Source organism: Lepisma saccharinum, chromosome 1 (genome assembly GCF_977018435.1).
Source record: "Lepisma saccharinum chromosome 1, izLepSacc3.1, whole genome shotgun sequence".
Lineage (NCBI taxonomy): Eukaryota > Metazoa > Arthropoda > Insecta > Zygentoma > Lepismatidae > Lepisma > Lepisma saccharinum.
Window position 1 is genome coordinate 121,413,848 of NC_139229.1, and position 20,974 is coordinate 121,434,821.

The 20,974-nt window shown below is 39.7% G+C and overlaps 1 protein-coding gene across 4 annotated transcripts in view; it reads left to right on the plus strand.

Moving 5' to 3' along the window:
• The window catches only part of LOC145987635 (COMM domain-containing protein 4), a 136,611-nt gene extending 116,264 nt beyond the window's left edge, over window positions 1-20,347 (plus strand). For all 4 annotated transcript variants that reach the window (XM_083122095.1, XM_083122109.1, XM_083122102.1 and 1 more), the window contains exons 7-9: window positions 5,637-5,837; window positions 9,126-9,302; window positions 20,189-20,347. In XM_083122095.1, coding sequence (XP_082978221.1) covers window positions 5,637-5,837; window positions 9,126-9,302; window positions 20,189-20,226 — 416 coding nt within the window. In that variant the 3' untranslated portion in view covers window positions 20,227-20,347. The remainder of the gene's footprint in view (window positions 1-5,636; window positions 5,838-9,125; window positions 9,303-20,188) is intronic.
• The last annotated feature ends 627 nt before the right edge of the window (window positions 20,348-20,974 follow it).

Here is a 20,974-nt window from a genome sequence, read left to right on the forward strand (position 1 = left end):
TCGAGTGGACATAGCGAAACCGTACACGTTGATTGGAAGGTTGGTAACTGCTGTGGCTTTTCTCCCTCCACGCAATCCCGTCCCTCTCACTTGTTCATCGCTGCTCAGATACTTGTTTTCGTTCACCTGCTCGAGAGATAAGTGGGGCAGAGTGTAGTTCGCATACATGTAGCAAGTAAACAAATTTATCTCAGAATGAAAATTCCAGAGACTATTAAAACGTTTGCTTCAGCAATGAATGAGTGAGCATACATAATTCTCTTGCCAAAAATTAATGGTCTAAATTCATTTGAAGACTTGATAGTATATGATTTAAAGTTATAAGGAATTATTTCGTAGATGTTCATGTAACTCTAATAAAATTGCAAATAAAATATCCACAAGCTTACATATACTAATACGAAGAAAGAAATTCAGAGTTAAATTTCAAATGTATGTGTATAACAGTGGTTTCCAACTTCAAAAGGTCTGAGGGCCAAAATTATATCTAGAAGTTGATTGGCGGGCCGCATTTTTTTTGGGAGGAGGGGGATTAAAAATTACAAAAATTGTAAGTACTGAACTGAAAATATGTAGTACTTTCGCATGACCTAAATTTCTAAAATGCGGCAATAAAAGCAATGAAATCACAAATCAAAATTGTATAATTACAATTTATTTCACAAAAAAAAAACAATACTTATGGATGAATTGAAAGAAATGAAAAACAGACCATACAAATGAGAATCCTTCATAGTAAGTGTTCAATGTGAAAATTGAGGCCGATATGCTGCTCTTGTTAAAGTTGGAATGTCCACTTCAATATCTGTATTTGAAAGTCTCAGAAGATGAAGCAGTGAAGAATCTGCCAGTGGGCTTCTGTAGCGGTTCTTGATGAACTTCATTGAAGAACAAACACTTTCAAACGTTCATTCCGCATAGCGAAGGGGTTGAAATGCATGATGTGAAGAGAAAGTTACGTCACTTTAGATTCTTCTGATGATCATTATTGACTGCAAAATAAATTCTACCTGTGATATGGTCTTTCTTCACAGAGCTTCCGTTCCTTCCGTAAATATAGAACGTATTTGAATAAAAATACATAAAATTAATGTATTTTGCAAACTGGCTTCGCGAGCCGCAAAAGAAGGCATCGCGGGCCGCCAGTTGGAAACCCCTGGTGTATAAAGTAATTCTATAAGTAAATAGCTATATGAGAGTATTGAACTTTTTTTTTAGCAGGATAAAGTTTACAATATTGAGGCGACAGAATAATTAAGATATATTGCTCCCAAGGGAAACCAAGGGCGTAGTGTATTATTCAGAGTTCTTGATAGCATTGTAAGCTGTCCCAGGTTGGACCCTCCATACGAGGTGTTCTTTCTTAATAAAAAAAATAAAATAAAAAAAAAATCATTCTATAAAGCAAGAACATGGTAAGATTATTTGTAATACCAGTGTACGGTGGCTACATTGTTCTGCATCTGGAATTTGCTATAAACAAATAAATGAATTGACACACGTTCAAAGGAATATTTTCATGTAAAAGATCGTGAATTATGATACTCTAACAATAATTGTTTACTGCTTCAAAGGTATTGACAAATATTAATGAAATAACTATTTATGTTTGTGGCAATTCAGGACATACTAATTTTATCCCTTTTCCCACTCGAGTTCAATGCAGGGATACCTCCGTAAATATCGAATCATGTGCAATTCTCCATTCAATGTTTTCGCCGATTCGTAGTACCATCGTTTTCTTTGTTACAAACAAGTATTCTTTGCATATTAACATGTAGGAGGAGAGTTTGATCTACATTTCACATTCGTCAGCTGCTTCTACCTGCTTTCAGGAGCGCAAGCTTGTAGGGTAGTGGATACCGTTAAGGATCGCCAACCTGACGGTCGTGGGTTCAAACCCCTCCGGTGGTAGAAAATTTTCATACGTTTTAGACATATCCCATTGTGCTCATTGTCCACGCCGTGTGAAACGGAATGATTCAGTTTGGAATTAACGATTGGGGGGAGGGGAAATAACAAAATCTCCATTTCAACGAACCGAGAAGTGGAGAAAAATTGGATAATTCTTATAAATATTAAAATTACATTCATGTTTTTAGTGGTATAATCGAAGGTAAAATCAAAGATCTTACGTGGAAGATTTTATCTTGCTCTGACCCAACCAAAAGGCATTTCGCACACATCTAATACATTCTCCAATACATTTTAAAATGTTATTGAATGTTTCATGTCGATAATTTGATCAATGCATCAATTCTTGACGCCGAGACGATATTTTCTGCAACTACATCTTCCCTCCTCTCGTCTCCAGTCTTTTCTATTCTTCTCTTCTCCTTCTCCTTCTATTCTCCCCTCCTTCTCCTCTGCTTTATCTCATATCGCCCTCTCTCCATTTCTCCCCTCTTGTCTCCATCCCACTCTTCTCCAATCCTCTTATCTCCTCTCCTGTCTTATATTTCCGACTCCACTGCACTCTTCTCCTCTTCTTTTCGTTCTTCTCTCTTTCACTCTATTCTCCACTCTCCTCTTCTCGTCTCCTTCTCTCCTCTTCTCTCATTCTGTTTGCCTTCCTCTCTTCTCTCCTCTTTGCTCCATTTTCCTCATCTCTTCTCGCATCTTTTGCCTTTCTCCTATCCACTTCTGTCCTTCATTTTATTCCCTCCTTTGCTTTTCCTTTTCCCCTTTTGCTTTCCCTCTTCTCCTCTCTGTTGTCCCCCTTCTGTTTCATATCTCATCTTTTCCTTTGTGTAGACTCATCAGCTATGAAATACTAGACAATGGATTTTCTTCCTTTCAGAAGGTATTTCTCATTTGCAACAAATGTGATACTGATATTTTCTTTTCTAGTTTTATACAATAATACTTGGATTTCTTTATTTCGCGTATTTTATAAATATCTACTGTGCATGTGGCAACCCTGAAATTTAGCCTAACTCTACACGCAACCCAAAAACGCCTTGGGTAAGTTGGGTTGCCTAGTTCAAAATGTCGTTGTCCTAAAACTTTTCAGAGCCACTGTACAATAGGAAAACATGAAATTTTGATCTTGTTCCTATATATAGTATGTTATTAACAAAATAGCAAGCTTTTTGCTTTTTCATAGCTTCAAATGGATGATACCAATTTTAAAGGGAAGAAGGAGTGATGGGCCGGTTTGACACCCTCCCCCACTTATGGTAAATGGTGATTTCCCTTCCTCTTGACTGGGGGGATGGGGGGGCGTCAGGTTTGAGATCCAGTGTGGGTATATTATGCTTCTTTGTGTCTTTCCTTCGATTTAACCTAATCACCATTCATCCTCCTTGTTACAATTAGCCCAAAAGGGTCAGAAATTAATGGTAAATAAGGACAATACAAATACACCCCCCCCCTCATTGATGTAAAAGCTGAAAAAAGGATCATACACCCACCATAAGAGAAATGTCGTTAATCTGCCACTGATTTGAGAAAGAATTACAAATATACCACTTTAATTAAATCAGTTGCAAATATTATATTTATATTTTTCAAAACAGCTTACTACCTTAAATCCTGAAAAAGTTTCAATATAAAAATTGGTTAAGAAAGAAATTGCTCAATGAAGTTATTATAATAATAAAAGTATATCATTAACCTTATGGACATTACTAATCCTCATCCTCAAAGGCATGACATTTCTTCTCTGCATTTGTACAAGAATTCATGTGATATGTTACATAATCTCACAAATTTGCACAAAATTACAATTCTGGCATTTTTTCACAAGTATAATTTTAGTTGTTTACAAATATTAAAGACATTATTAAAATTATAATACAGGGTGTCCCATGTAACTTGACAAATCGAAATATCGCGAGAAATATGCATCGAACGAAAACATGTTCCATATAAAAGTATAATAGTATTGTGGGGGCAACTTTGAAATGTTAAAATGGAACCTCTATTTTTTATTGCACATTCGAATTTGACGTCCGAAAATTCCTAAGTTTTGTCCGACACATTTTGTTTCATTCGTGATAGATACATGGCGCCGTTAGCGCAACGTGTTGGTTGTGTCTCGCAAATGCAGTGGCTGACAAGTGTGCGAGGAGGGATACTGCGGCCTAGAAGCATTGTGCTCGCGCTCTCAGTAGTCAGTGATTGTATGGTCAGTGCAGTGTGACCGCAAAGAGCCGAACGACACAGTTAAGTGGGGTATTCATCATGGATTCTCTACGAGCCGTAGAAGAAAGAATTGAAATGATCCTTGTTTATGGTGAATTCAGTAGGAACATCGACGATACTGTGACCCTTTATGCGGAACGTTTTCCTGACGGGCTACGATCGTGTTCTTCGTTTGCTCGAGTTGTCAAACAGTTTCCGAAGGAAGTGAACAACCTAAAAAAAATAGTTCGTAGAGCAACTGCCACTGGAGAGCGTAATCAAATTGCAGTCCTTGCCGCGGCGATTAATATCATCGCAGTCAGGAATTTCTCGCAATAGCGTTTGGAAAATATTGAAACGTCATCAATTCCATTCCTATCACGTGTCCATGCATCAGGAACTTCATGGCGACGATTTTCACAATCGAGTGGTGTTTTGTGAATGGGCACGCGAACAAATACTAGTCGACCAGTTCTTTCGTAGAGTACTTTTCCCCGACCAGTCAACCTTCACAAACCACGGTCAGGTTAATCGTCACAGTATGCATTATTGGAGTGTGGGAAATCCACATTGGTTGCGTGAAGTTGAACGTCAACGCCCTTGGTCGGTTAACGTGTAGCGTGGAATCATAGGCGACAAAGTAATTGATCCCTATGTTTTTGACGGGCACAAATATCGAACGTTTTTGCATGAGGAATTACCGACATTGCTTGACGACGTAAACCTTGCATAACACATGTAGTTCCAACATGACCGTTGTTGTCCAGCACATAATGCAATAGTAGCACGGGAGGAATTAAACCGCATGTACAATCGTCGTTGGATCGGTAGAGGCGGTCCGGTGCATTGGCCTGCCAGATCGCCAGACCTTACGTCGCCGGACTTCTTTTTGTGGGGATATCTGAAAGAACGTGTTTATCAAGATGTGCCAACAACCCGCCCAAACATGATCGAACGAATAAGAAATGCGCGCGCACACATTGATGCAGATACATTTCTGCGTCGTGTTCAATCATTTGAACAACGGATCAACAAATGCATTGAAGTTCGAGGACATCATTTCGAGCATTGCATGGAATAATTGCATCTAGCACCCCGATGGTGAGAGGCGAACGGACGGCACCATCCTATCACGAATGGAACAAAGTGTGTCAGACAAAAACCTAGGTATTTTCGGACGTCGAATTCGAATCTGCAATAAACAATAGGGGTTCCATTTTAACATTTCAAGGTTGAACCCTGCCCCAGCCCCCGGGAGTGGTGGGGTGGGTTCATTGTAGTGCAGATGACTTGCCCCCACAATACTATTATACTTTCATATGGAACATTTTTTCGTTCGATGCATATTTCTCGCGATATTTCGATTTGTCAAGTTACATGGGACACCCTGTATAATAGTCTTATTCTACCGAATATGAATATGCCACATTCCGATTAGTAACCATGGATTCAACTTGTTTGTATTGAAATATAGTGTTAATGTTTACTTTTCTTACCTGTTTTTATTTTAGAATTGAGCGATATCAAAGCAAGTGTAGCAGCCTTGGCTTTCATATTTACTTCATCAGCTCGGCATGGTGTAGACGAAGAAGCGGTGAGCAGCGAACTCCAGCAACTTGGTTTGCCGAAGGAGCACAGCCAGGCTCTCTGCAAGATATATGCGGACCACTTTTCCCAGCTGGTGACAACTCTTCGGGAGCAGTCACTGAGGCGTACGTTTATTCATAAAAATATAATTTCATTCAAAAATGAGATGGTTATGCAGTAAATTGTGAATGATGGAGCTGATAGATATAGATGTCATTCACGGAGAATGTAATTGTTGATGTTTTAGTAGAGGCGGTAAAATATACGAAAAATACCATCAAAATATCCATATTGTATGTAGCCATCAGACGGTAATGTAGATAAAATAATAGCATCCTAAATAAGCCACTTTTTTACAGTTTGGAGAACATTTGCATTCTTAGTGGACCATTGTCACAGTTACAGTGGTACTTTACGTACATTATCTACTAGCTGATTGCCCGGGTATTTATTTATCCCAGTCTTCTATTAGACAGGAAAATAATGAATTCTAACTATAGTGTAAAATGAACTTGGAGTGTCATTATTCATCATAGCGACCCACTAATATCGGTCGTTTTACATGTCACCCCTTTCCCACTCCCACACTGTTAGGGGTATCTTGGAGTTGAATGGAGTGCCACTATTCATCTTAGTGACCCCGAAAACTATGGATTCCACACTAATATCGGTCGTTTTAGATTATTTTTACATGTCACCACCTTCCCACCCCCTACCCTAGGGGTGCCAATGTAACTAATTGTATTTACAGATAAATGTCATCGTGCATGTCACCAATTAGCTCAGCGACTCAGAATATGGAATCGACACCAATGTAAGTCATTTTTGACCCTCTCTCACCCCCCCCCCCTTTGCGGATAGGTGATGAACGGCATTGGGATAATCACTATTCATCTTATCGAGCCCGAAAACAATGGATTCCACACTAATATCATCTTTTTCGATCATTTTTACGACACCCCCTTCCCACCTCCACCCCTAGGTGTGCCAGGGGTGTCTTGTAGTAGAACGGCATTGAGAGTGTCACTATTCTTCTTAGCCACCCCGAAAACTATGGATTACAACACTAATATCGGTCGTTTTACATGTCACCCCTACCCCTAGAGGTGCCAAGGGTGTTTTACCTCCAAAGTATGTTTTTCCAGATTGTAAGTCATAATGTACCAAGTTTGGTCATCGTGAATGTCACCAATTAGCTTAGCGACTCCGAAAACTATGAGTTCGGCCCTAATCTAGGTCATTTTTGGCATTTTAATTTTCAGCCCCTCTCACCCACCATCCCGATAAGTGATAAACTTGGAGTTGAGCGGCATTGGGAGTATTACTATTCATCTTAGCGACCCCGAAAACTATGTATTCCACACTAATATCGGTCGTTTTAGATTATTTTTACATGTTACCCCCTTCCCAACTCCACCTCTAGGGGTGCCAGGGGTGTCTCACCCCCACAATATTTCTTTCCAGATTGCAAGTGATATGTGTACCAAGTTTGGTTGATATCGCTCCAGGCGTTCAAGAGTTATGCCGGAACAAACACACACACACACATAAATACATACATACATTTTGATAAATATAGGGGCCTCCCTGATGCTGCGGTGATAGCATTGTCGCCTTGTAATCGAGGGGTCCCGGGTTCGATCCCCGGTGGGGACACAAGTGGTTTGGATCCCACTTTAAACTGTAGGTCTAGTCCCGATTAGCCTTACTGTACATAAAGTGGACTTAAAACACCAAATGAATCAATCAATCTTATATATATAGATTTACCAATGTTTTATTTTATTATTTCTGCTGTACTGTTTTGTATACACATTATAAGCTTTTCATTTCATGGACACATTCCTGTGAAGATAGTTGCCATCCTAGGCAGATACATTAACCATGATTTCATTTCAGATTCATTTTATTTTTATTATTTCCGCCATGTTGTTCACTCTGCAATCACTTAAGGACTGGTGTTCGATTCCCAGGGTGGGTGAACTAAGGTCGGAATTTTTCCCCAGCCACCTTAAATAAATGGGTGCCTGGGGGTTAAAGATGGCCAGAGTGTGGTGCTGATCACATCACCTCCCACATGGCCAAGATCGATAGATTGTGTGGGGTTCTACCCCCACATGTGCCTCATGGCATGGTCCAAAATGCACAGGGAACTTTAGCCTTTACCTTACAACATGTAGCAAGCATATGCATTGTGTTCAGGCTATAAATACTTTATGTAACTTTTCGTGTTTGTTTTAGACACACGGATTGAAAGACAATTCAACATCAAATATATTACATATTACAATAATAATTAATATATTTTAAATTTAGGCATTTTAAGGAACAATTTAATATCTTTTAAGTGATGGCCCATTTCTAAATATTGTTACTCATATGAAGCTTTGTAACTTGCAAAGCAAGTAGTAAAATTCTGATGGGGAGTTACGTTTCAAAGGTAGTCCTTGCACTTCAGATTTACAGGTGCATAAATTCTAATGAAATGTAGTTGGGTAAATACTTAGTCATCAGGAGAAGGGGAGGAGGGTAGATGATGGATTCCTTTTCAACATCCGACTGATTTAATTATGAGTATGGCTCAGAAGTTGATGAAAAATCATATTTTTTTCTGAGCCTTGAAAACAATTCTAAACCTGATATCAGTCCATTCCCCTTTGGTTAGAACCAGAAAACATTTTTTTTCATTTTTCCACTTTTAGGTCATTTTCAGTATTTTTTGCCGTTTTTATTGCATTTTTCTTCAAATTTGAGGTTTATATTCCTCTTCTCCTGTTGTTTTGTGAACTTTAAATACATTTGCTCGCATAATATAAATTTCCTGACATAGTATTTTTAGCAAGTTCGCCATTAATCGAAAATACGGTCATTGGAAAAGTGTATTTTCTGTAACCTTGAAGTTAGAAAAAATAAAAAAAATACAGTAGCATGTGATTGCTTTTTTTACCCCTTTGCTTTGGTAGTTTAAACCACCAAACAACAAGAATTATCGATTTATTCAACTATTCTCTTGTAATTTGTGCAAAAATCAAGCTTTGATTTTAAGATAGAGTTATTTTAGGTAATTTGTTGTTATTTTAAGGTCATATGTCATTTTTAACATTTTTTAGATCATCAACTTCCAAGCCTGAATTATGAGCCTCCATATTTGTTTTTACAAGCAATGGGAATAAAAAAAAATTGAACTTTAAAAGCAGTTTATGACCCCCACTGTTTAAATTGGTTTCATATTACTGTATATCCAAGGATATGCGTAAACTCAAAAAATTCACAAATTACATACTTTTTTTCGTTAAATTTTCAGACTAATTTCTTTCTTGAATAATGAATCATATATTTTTAATACCTTCTTGCTTTAGCTAATATTTTTAATACCTTCTTGCTTTAGCTAATATTTTTTTACTTCTTTTTAGTATCAAAGTTAGAAGATATCCAGTGGCGTGTGGATTATGTTATCAGTTCAAATCTGCTGAGTGAAGTAATGGAACCAGAGGTTCACTTGCGCTTCCGAATATGGGATCTCATTAATTCTACACACAAAGTTCATCAGTTCTCTGTCACTCCTGCTCAGTTCCATACCCTTCTCTCAGGTAAGTGTTTCTTTTTTATTTGATTATGTAAGATAGTAGTTTACAGGTTTAAAGCGTATAACACTCATTTTGGATGGTTTGTATTTTTCTTATTTTATGTCAATTCTTTTCCTCTGTAGACTAATCATGACTGTAGGGATTGCTGTTTATTAGATAAGATTGAAGTGATACACTTACTGGCTGGAGCTCAAACCAAGAACTTTTGGTGTTGTGATCATAAGTTGGTGCACAATATTTACGACAAATTCATTGTGATATGCTGCCTGATATTGACTTTGGGTAAATTTTGCACCTGGTATTGATATACCAAATTAATGAAACATCAAAATACATAATTTTGGAACTAATTGAGTGTAAGGTCGTTTTTAGAAGATTCCAGACTGGTTTGTTCCTAAATGGGCAAAATAAAATTCTACAGTACTGAAATGCTATGTGTCCCATGATCTACATGTACCTGCTTCATCACATTCTTAAATTATTTTTCATATATGACATGGTGCAAAGCACAGGGGAGCAAAAGTAAAAAAATAAATAAAGTGTTCCCCTGTGCTTAGAACTACGCCATGAAGGCGTATAGGGGGTATGGGGGTAATGCCCCACACTTTCTTGTTCCGGTCGTGAGTGGGGGTGATGTGATCAGCATCACGCCCTTGACCGCCTTTACCCCCCAGGGTTTCCCCCAGGTACCCATGTTATTAGATGCTGGGTGGGCACCGGAGCCGCTTCCAACGTTAGAAAAGTTCCCGGATTTGAACTGGCCGGGGATCGAACCCGGGACCTTTAGCATGGTAGTCAGATGCGTTACCGACTGAGCCACCGCAGCCACTCCACCAGGGGATCACTTTACCTTTTTTATAACTTAAAATTAGCATTTCCACAAGTCATCTCTTATTATTAGTATTCAATCATTTAAATGTTGAAGGTGAAAGATAAATCTGTTAATACATCTCGTGCATATATCTCTGGATCTAAGTATATGGTTGCTTGCTGTTTTCCAGAAGAAGGATGAGCGGGGAATTTTCTCTCCCAGAATAGTGCTGTTCAAACACTCCCCTCAATTGCTTGAATTTGAAGTTCTGGCTGGCATTTGGGAAACTGAGTTTAGGAAGGGACTTTGTGTAGTGGTAGGGTACCCTGTAGGTATTGATATGCCAAGTTACTATAGATCTTTTCACCCTACATGCTGGCAAAGGAAGTGGGGAGCAGGAAAGCGACCAATCCAGCATGATAAGAAATGCAGCAGCCTGTAGAAGGAGGTGGGGGCAGCACCCCTTGACGTCGTCAACTCTCGGCGCCGCCGCTGTTGTCTGCTTTGTATTCCGTGCACCCCACTTCCCTTGCCATCATGAGGGCTGCTCACTGTAAGAGTACTGTGCACTAGCCAGTCATTTCAAATTAAAAGCACTTCAAAGTTTCGAAGCTTTCCAAGTCAGTCTCGTGAGGCGAAGATAATGTTGGACTTCCAAGTGTCCAATTGGTCCTCCTGTAGTAGCGTATAAATTTTATGTGCTGTAGGTTCTGGGTTTATAATCCCATTTGATTGACGTTACTTTTTTTGTAGGGTCCTCCCCGATGGTGCAGTGGTAGCATCATTGTCTTGTAATCAAGGGGTCCCGGGTTCGACACCCGGTGGAGGCACATAGTGGTTCGGATCCCACTTTAAACTGTAGGTCCAGTCCCGATTAGCTTTACTGTGCATAAAGTGGACTTAAAACACCAACTCACACCAAACCAAACTTTTTTTGTATTATATCCAGCAACTACAGTCTGTCACAAAAAAAAAATAGCATCACTTTGAAAATTATTATATTTTCAGATGAAGTAGTTATTAGAAACTGCTTCTTGAGCATGCACACTTTTTCGGTGATATTTAAACTGTGGTTATTTATTGTAAACGTGTAATTAAACAAGAATTATACTCTTTATACATGTAGTGACTGCATTATTCAGAAATTTATAATTAACGCATACTGTAGCTTAGGTCACCTTTTTCCTTCATTTTTTATATGTAAATGATCAAAATTACACGGAAAATACCATAACTGCTCAAAGAACGATGTTTTAAAAATGTCAATACTTTGTTAGACCACCACAGGCAGCTTTTAATGGTACTAGCCTACTGTTTACAAGTTTTCACACACTACAATATCATAAACTTATTTTCATCTGAAATAATAACATGTCGCACCATACCTCCTTTCACGGACTTTGTTCGTAAACTCTTTTTCATTCAATCGTCTGACAACAGTCATACAGCTTATACTGTAACCTGCAATACGAGAGAGACTCGCGACAATTTCCTTGGAGCTGGAAGCTCTATCCCATAAAGCCAAACGAACCATCTCCTGATCCAACCATGCAGTTGTTTCCTTTTTCTGCCACACCGGTCTTGTAGAGAAGGCACACCATGCACTTCTTGCTTCTGTAGCCTTCGCAAACTTTCCGCATATTTTGAACTTAACCCTTTCAGTCCCAAGGCCATTTTCACAAGTAAGCCTCTCTGTCCCGAGCCGATTTTGAGCAAAATGCAGAGTTTCAATTAAATGAGTGTAGATCGGAGACTAATTGCCCTAGAGAGATGAGTGATTTACCGTTGTACGCGGAATGAACCAGAGATTCAGACTATATGAAATTTATGCAAATTCGGCGTATATGTGGCGGGGGAGGGGGCTAACTCTCAAAATTCCAAAATTTCGGAAAAAAAAATTTGGTTCCCCCACCCTCCCCCCAAGAAAAAAGTACATGACAGTGTCGACATGCACATGGAAATGATCGCTGACATGTAAGGAACACAAAAATATTTGCATTATTATCATATGACCAATGTAACTTGAGTTGTACCCCCAAAAGGAATGATCGGCACGCCACTGATTCAAGCTTCAAAATGCAGCGGTATCTTGAAATGACTATAGCTCAGAAACTAAATGCCCTAGAGATATGAAAGATATACCGTTGTACGCAGAATGAATCACAGATTCAGACAATATACAGGGTGATTCTAAAGGTATAGTACAAACGAAAACCACAGATACCTCCCATGAAATAGAGACGAAATTTCCCCTTCCACTTTGCCGAGAGATGCCTCCGTGAGGAGCTAGACAACGCCGAAAACGTGTGAAAATGAACTTCACACCTCTGTACAGCCAGTACCAGTGAAGATAGAAAGGCGGAACAAACGAAGTCAAAAGGAACACCAAAGTCGCCAATCCGAAAAACACTAGGCGGCAGCTGCGCAACGCATGCGCATGGGGCTCCACAAAGGAAATAGGAGTGTCCCACAAGACAAGTGAAGGGAAAGGGTAGCGCTCGACAACGGTAGGGAGAAAAGAAGCTGTGAAGCATGAAGTAACAATTGCACAGCGGGAAACAAACACCATGACTGAAGCAGTGCAGTCGAGAAAAGTAGTGTGGGGTTGCAGAACCACGGGAGGACGACGTAGGATGTAAAAACACACCGAGAATGCAAGCAAAGTGGTGGTCCGTGACACTCGACAGGCAACAGACGCGTACATGGTTCGGGGCAGAAATGGCGGCGCTGGCGGTGCAGCACAAGGGGAGTCCCCAAAACACAGTGGGGAGACACCGCAGCAAGAACAAAGCACGGTGCAACAAAAGAGAAAGAGGACCGGACGGGGAATGGTACCTGCCAAGGAGACAACAAATGCGGGACGAGGGATTCCCCGTAGCAGCACCGAGGGGATGTCACACAGAGGTCGTGCGCCAGCAGGACAAACACAGCAACTATGGGCACAGGAGGTTATTGCTAATGAAAGGTGCACGTACAGATAGGACCACGTACCCCGTACTGACGTTGTAACAAACGTCGTGATGGGGCCCAATCAGCCTCTTAGTGGGACAATCGTGTAATGAAGCTACGTGGGGGAATGCACGTCTGTTCAACTGCTGGGTTACCCCACATTGGTGTACACAAACACCACACGATCGTACGTAGTGCTCCCCGTTGGCTCGAGCAAGACGGACGAAGTACGTGTTGTGGGTGAATGGGGCAAGAATGAAGGACGCTACATGTGTTCCACGATGACAAGGCACCACCTGACGGCAGTGGTCAGGTAGTGAAGAGCACAGGCACGGGTGGCTCAGGAACGTCAGCTGATTGTACCAAAGCGCCGTGCGGACGTGTGGGCTGATTGGAAGTGCAGCGTCAGGGAGCGTGTCAGTGAAAGAGCCGGTGCGGTGGTGGTGTGCTTGACGTACGACAATTGAGTACGTTGTTTCGAAGCCGTTGTGACCAGTGTGTGTGTGTGTGTGTGTGTGTGTGTGCCACCTGTGCACCTCACCGTACCATGGAACGCTACACATTTGTAGAACTTAGGGACATGCATTTTGTCTACGGCCTTGCAGATGGCAATGGCCGAGCAGCTGCACGCCTTTATCGCGGACGGTATCCGGAGAGGCGACAACCCGACAGCAGGTTGTTTTCGAATGTGCACCGTACCCTTGGTGAATCGGGTGTGTTACGTGCAGGCCATCATGTCGGTCACCCAAGACATGTGCGCTCCGCGGCGGTCGAGGAGGACGTACTTGCTCGCGTGGATGACACACCGTCCACTAGCACCCGTAGCATTGCACGTGCAGTGGGAGTATCACAGTCGACAGTGTGGCGTGTCCTTCATGATGATCTGCTGTATCCCTATCATCCACAGCGAGTCCACGCGTTGCAGGCTGGGGATTACCCACGACGTGTGGAATTCTGTCAACGACTGTTGCAGTTTTGTACCGACGATCCCCGTTTTTTGTGCCATGTGCTTTTCACGGACGAGGCAACATTCACCCGTGAGGGCATCTTCAATTGCTGAAACAGCCATGTGTGGGATTATGAAAATCCACATGCAGCAGTCGAGGTGCACCATCAGACCCAGTTTGCAGTGAATATCTGGGCAGGTATCATTGATGAATAGATTATCAGTCCATACCTGATGCCACCACGTTTAAATGGCCGCCTCTATCGCACCTTTCTTGCATCAGTCCTTCCAGAGCTGCTAGAAGATGTACCCCTCAACGTGCGACATCGTATGTGGTTTCAATTGGATGGAGCGCCTGCACATTTTGATGGCACAGTGCGAACCCTTTTGCACCGTACCTACCCACAGCGCTGGATCGGCAGAGAGGGCCCCGTCCCCTGGCCTGCCCGCTTGCCTGACCTCACACCAATGGATTTCTTCTTGTGGGGCCACGTGAAAACACTCGTCTACGAGACCCCGGTGCCTGACAAGGAAACATTGGTAGCGCGGATACTTGCAGCATCAGCCGAGGTGTGTACCATGCCAGGGATTTTTGATAGGGTTCGCCAGAATTTCCTGCGATGCTGCAATGCCTGCATTGAATGTGGTGGTCGTCAATTTGAGCAACTTTTGTAACAACGTCAGTTCGGAGTACGACTACGTACTATTCCTATCTGTAAGTGCACCTTTGCGTGGCAATAAACCTCCTGTGCCCGTAGTTGCTGTGTTTGTCCTGCTGGCGCACGACCTCTGTGTGACATCCCCTCGGTGCTGCTACGGGGAATCCCTCGTCCCTCATTTGTTGTCTCCTTGACAGGTACCATTCCACGTCCGGTCCTCTTTCTCTTTTGTTGAACCGTGCTTTGTTCTTGCTGCGGTGTCTCCCCACTGTGTTTGGGGACTCCCCACGCGCTGCATGTGTTTGTTTCCCGCTGTGCAATTGTTACTTCATGCTTCACAGCTTCTTTTCTCCCTACCGTTGTCGAGCGCTACCCTTTCCCTTCACTTGTCTTGCGGGACACTCCTATTTCCTTTGTGGAACCCCATGCGCATGCGTTGCGCAGCTGCCGCCTAGTGTTTTTCGGATGGGCAACTTTGGTGTTCCTTTTGACTTCTTTGTTCCGCCTTTCTATCTTCACTGGTACTGGCTGTACAGAGGTGTGAAGTTCATTTTCACACGTTTTCGGCGTTGTCTAGCTCCTCACGGAGGCATCTCTCGGCAAAGTGGAAGGGGAACTTTCGTCTCTATTTCATGGGAGGTATCTGTGGTTTTCGTTTGTACTATACCTTTAGAATCACCCTGTATAATTTATGCACATTCGGCGTACATATGGAGGGGGAAAGGGGGGAAATCCCCTCAAAAATACTTTTCTTAAAAAAAATTGTGTTTCCCCCCGAAAAAAATGTCAAAATGCACAAAATGCAAAATTTATGCAAATTTGGCGTATATATGGAGGGGGAAGGGAGAAAACCCCAAAAAATTATTTTAAAAAATTGCCACTTCGCCCAAAAAATGTCCTCGCACTTGGGTACAAAACGACACCTACGCACAACATTCACGGACGAAAAGCTAGAACGCAGTGAAAAATGAGCGCCGATTCTTGCAGCTGCTTGAAATTCTATTTTAGACAATGCAGGGTAACCCCTGTCGCAACTTATGGACACTTGTGCTAAAAAAACAAAGGTTTCCTTCAGCGTGCTTCGAAATTCCATTCTCACAACGCAGATTCAACAACCAGTCTTCCCCCTCCGCCCTCCCCCCTGCTTGCGCCCTCACGGAAAACTTTCATTTTGACATCGGATACTGATAAACAAGCTTCCTTCGAATGCAGTTCACAGGCGGGAGTGAAAAAGCATTGCTTTAGAACAACAACAAAGCCGGTCTTCCTTTGCCGGCAAAAATTTGACCTTGAAAAGAGACGTCCCTTTCCCCGCCTTTTCCCCTCCATTTTCATGGAGACAAAAAAAAAAAAATATGCAAAAAAACATTTCTGTTAAATACATGTGTTAGGAACAATATAAAAAAAAAATCGAAATTCTAGCCAAAAATAGAAACGTTATAACGTAAAAACTACGACCTTGACACAGCGTCTCGATCGAGATGCTTGGGACCGTGAGGTTTACTTTTGGGTATCTCGATCGAGACGCTTGGGACTGAAAAGGTTAAATGGCTTATGTTAATAAAACATAGTTCTGTACAAGCTAACAGTCAGTGTACTAGTTGTACAGAAACATTTCAACTGCTGTAAACATAGAGCAAAACAACCCTGCCATTGTCCACCATTTGTATATTGAGTACAGAGACACCAATTGGAGGTAATCTGAACTACTGTAGCAAACCAAAGAGTGCTGCAATGCACCTCGGACTTCAACCTTGCAGTTGACTTGAAAATAAGATCATTATATTATGAAATAACTCGCAAACATCTCAGAAATCACGTTCAACATGCAATTTTGCGAGTGGTGCTATTTATTTGTGATGGACTGTATTTATTGCATATAATTTATTGTGAAAATTCATCCTTTATTTGCTATGCGAATTGTTGAGAAATTTTGTGTTCCATACTTTTATGACAATTACCACTCTCGATCATGTACAAAATAAAAGTATTGATCGTGAATAGTATTCTTATGTTTATGGAAGGGCATAATTTTTTTCAATAATGAAAACATATACCCTTTTTTACACACATTATTTTGTTGAATTTAACACATGGATTTAAATATGCAAATGTTTGTGCAATGTTGAGAAAAAAATAATTTTCATAGATAAAATTGTAAAAACATTAAAAGGGGCATTTCTTCCAGAAATGTAATAATATTTTATTTCATTAAATTATTAAATAAAATGCAATAAATAGTTGCTCAAGATAACAACTGAAGTAGGGTAAATCTAATGGGAAATGAACCCAGTAACCAAGGGTAGAAAATACAGGGTGCACGGTTGCCATGGCACCTGAAAATTTTGACTTGGCGTCTGAATTTTCAACTTTAGTTCTAAAAGAAATATGTATATTTTTAATATTTTGAGTTTGCTTAAAGAAATTCCCATTACCATTTTTTAAAGTAATGAATACAGTATGTGTTTTTAATGTTTGTGTGTTTTCTGTGTCACGTGTATCATTAAATCAGAGTAATAAATGTGCCATTATAAATTTTTGCACTGTTTCTACCCTAATTTTAAAATCTGCCACGATATGGTAGAGTCAGCCAGCTATTAATTAGAATGTGTAGTATAGTTATTCATGCTGTAGAACCTTCTCTAGGAAAGCCATTCAAGAATTAATTGCTTTTAATCCAATGGGTAGTTTTATGTTAGTTGGACTTTAAGATAGACTGTATTTGCTCCCCTCCCCCACACAAAACTAGCTCGTACATGAATCATTTTGAGTTTTTCTACCACTGCCTATAACAGTCTTTTAATGATTAATCCTTTACAATAATCAATTCAGTGTTCTGTAATGAAGTTAGATGTATGGTCCAACCCCCCTCCCCCTCATTCTGAACACTCACAGTCCATTACTATTTACAGCACATGCCCATTAATTAAAGTAGATCAAACTTTGCATTTCTGGATTGTATAGAAAGATATTGCAGTTTTATATGAACAAAGGATTTGTGTTTTCAGTTCTGTTGGGATTAATGGTATTTCTTGTAGTATTCATCTGCATAATCCATTGTTAGAAAGATATGCTGGGTGTTTCACAAATACTTGAAGGGTTTCAAATATTTATTGCAAGTAAAGTATTGAACTTTTGTTAATGAAACCAATCCAGAATGAACGAGGAACTCAGTTTTTTTAACACCTACAAATGTTCAATTTATGCACCACAGGTGACATGACACGCATAAACACGATAGTCTACTTCTTGCAACACTCGCATCAACATGAGCTTGTAGATAGTGTCTATCGCTGCGATGATACCCTCCCTTAGGGCTGCGATATCACGTGGCATCGGTGAGACGAATACCCTGTCTTTGATGAAACCCCACAAAAAGAAGTCGCACGGTGTAAGGTCCTGTGATCTTGGGGACCAAAACATTACCCAAAACACTGCGAGTGATGCCTAGAGACAGGGATATGAACTCTCAGCTTAACGAAACATGCACGCACAAACTGATTGCATTCCTATCGTGTTGATTTTTGCCATGTCACCTGGTATTTCATAAGGCACCCACCATCTAGCCTGAATATTATCAAACAGAACATTTATGATAAGTTAATCTCAAAGAGCGTGCTCTTTTTAAATTACAATGCACTGAACAGCACTTTTTTCAGTAGACCTAGGTATGCTATATGTATACACTAAAGAACATTTACCATATTTCATCGCATAATTGTAGCAGATTTTATGCCTAAATTGGTGTGTGACCATGATGTGATTTTTTTTTTTAATAATAAATCTGCCTACTTACAAATCATTTATCACTAAACTGTCTTTGGTGCAAGATTAGGATGAATATATGTAAAACTGAACAGTCTTAAATCGACGAACATCATTTCTTCGTGACAGTTTAGCAAACATTTTTCCAGTCTGAAAAGAGTTAACACATTAGGCATTATTTTTTATTGATTTGTGCATTTTGGTCGAAATAGTACACTTGAGAAAATTTACTACAGTGTTGCGAAGTGCTGATTATGCACCACAGTCATTGGTTTCGTTATCTGAGGCGACAATTATGCTGTGAAATACGGTATTAAGTATGGCATTTTAATTAGGAAAACACTGATTAAAATGGTGAGCTAATTAATCTGATAAGATGTCCATGAAAATAATGAAGTTGGCATTTTTCATATTCTTCTAACTTGAATTAATGTTTATTATTATTTTTTTTTACAGAAAAAGGCCTGCTTTGATGGAAACATTTCCGTTAACATTTTTATTAGCATAAATGCTACATAAACACTTCCAAAAATCTTATAGCATTTTTCATAGCAGACAATACTGTACACGGAGGCATTTCACGTAACATTCTGGTTAGTATTTGTTGAGTTCTTGTTTTAAGTCCACTTTATGCACAGACTGGCTAATCGGGACTGAACCTACAGTTTAAGGTGGGATCCGAACCACTATGTCCCTCTACCGGGTATCAAACCTGGGACCCCTTAATTAGAAGGCGACGGGACTACCACTGTGCCATCGGGGAGGCATTGGTTAGCATTTGTGATTGTAAATGCTAATCAATGCATGCAGACCATAATATAATATATACTGCATAAAAGACATACCAAGTTAATTGGTTTTCATTTAATAACTAATATATTTAAAATGGGGAGACATATTTAAATAGAGGAAATGGTTATTTAATTTAAAAGATATTGTGTGAATAAACTGGAACTTGATACATTTTTTGTAACATCAATCTCACCTATTAGATCATACTCGGCCACCATTTAATCTCCCATGTGATGGAGAGCTCTCTTCTTGGTTATGCTATGGCATCAAAATGGTGTAAAATTTTTTCACTTGACATTGTAGAATTCGATCACAGCAGAAATGTTAATAACAATGGCAACGAAAATGCTTTAATCTAAAAACTGGGCCTAAGAAAATATGGTAAGGTATAAGTAAAATATAATGTCTCACAATAATTGTGTAGGTTTATCATTTATTTACCACTAAAGCTGCACCCCATACACACATGTGGACAGTAATAAAACCAACACACTTAATTTTTTTTCTAACAGTAAATTCCATTGGCCATCAATGTAATTTTACAACTTATTACCTCATTTCCTTCATCTACTTATGCTCTTTATTTAGAGTCAAATTCAGCCACTTGTAGATGAAAAGTATACTTCTATTATGCTTGGATTTATAGTGATGTTGCTATAGTTGAAAAATATTTTGTACATTTTGCTATGAAAAAAAAATTCTTTACATTTAATTTAACACAAGGTTCAATTATGTGATAAATTTACCTGTTTTTCATTTCTCCATTGTTTTATTTGTCCATGGCCTTTGTTGTCCCCCTTAACTCCATTTATAATCATATTTGAAAGTTATTGTACATTGCATCCATCAGAATGACCATTTTTAAACACACACACATTGTTATTAAGTGTTCATTGATGTTATTTAATACATAAAATACTAAACTTGTACTATGTTATGTTTTAAAACACACACAATTTGCTTTCAGATCTCAAACGTGCAAAATCCCTCATGGAGAATTTATAGCTTTGAGTTGGAGGAAAGGAAGTTTTGTAATATGGAGAAATGCAAAATATTATAATTTTAATATTTACTTTTGTTGCGATATACAAGACAATGTAACACTTTCTTCAGATATTAAAATCTGGTTTTGTTGTTTTGTAAATATTTCTTAGCTGTAATTCCCACTTCAACCACCAGTGTCAGTTTATGTGTGTGTGGTTTGGTAACAGGTCTCAATCATCACTCGGACATCAGTAACTTTTTTGATGAAGCCCAGCCATTCATCTGGCATCAGGTTAAATGCCTTCGTTGTTTGGTTTAGTTCTCTTACCTTTTTTAGTAAAGTACCGGTGAAGCCCCAAAAAAGTGCAGTGTATTTGTGCTAAAAGAAGGAAACCTAACAACGAAGGCATTCTGCACTTACACCAGGAGACAAAGAGCATGGCTTGATCAAAATGGTGACTGGTTTCTGTGCAATGAGCGAGACCCTTTGCTTAATTGTGTTTCATTAGTTCATATGGGAATCCTAAGGATTTATTCCCTAAAATTTGCATAATCCAACACTCAAGGTGCCTCCTTCAGGTAACACAGCTAGGTGTTACATTTTAGTATCCATGTTATATTATGAACAATGTGAATTACTTTTAAAGCCAGATTTGTAGAATTACATTATAATTTGACAAATCCCTGTAGCAATTTACACAAGACCCATAAATCCTGTATGCTATGTCACGTTTAGGTGGAGTTGCTAGAGTTTTAAGTCCACTTTATG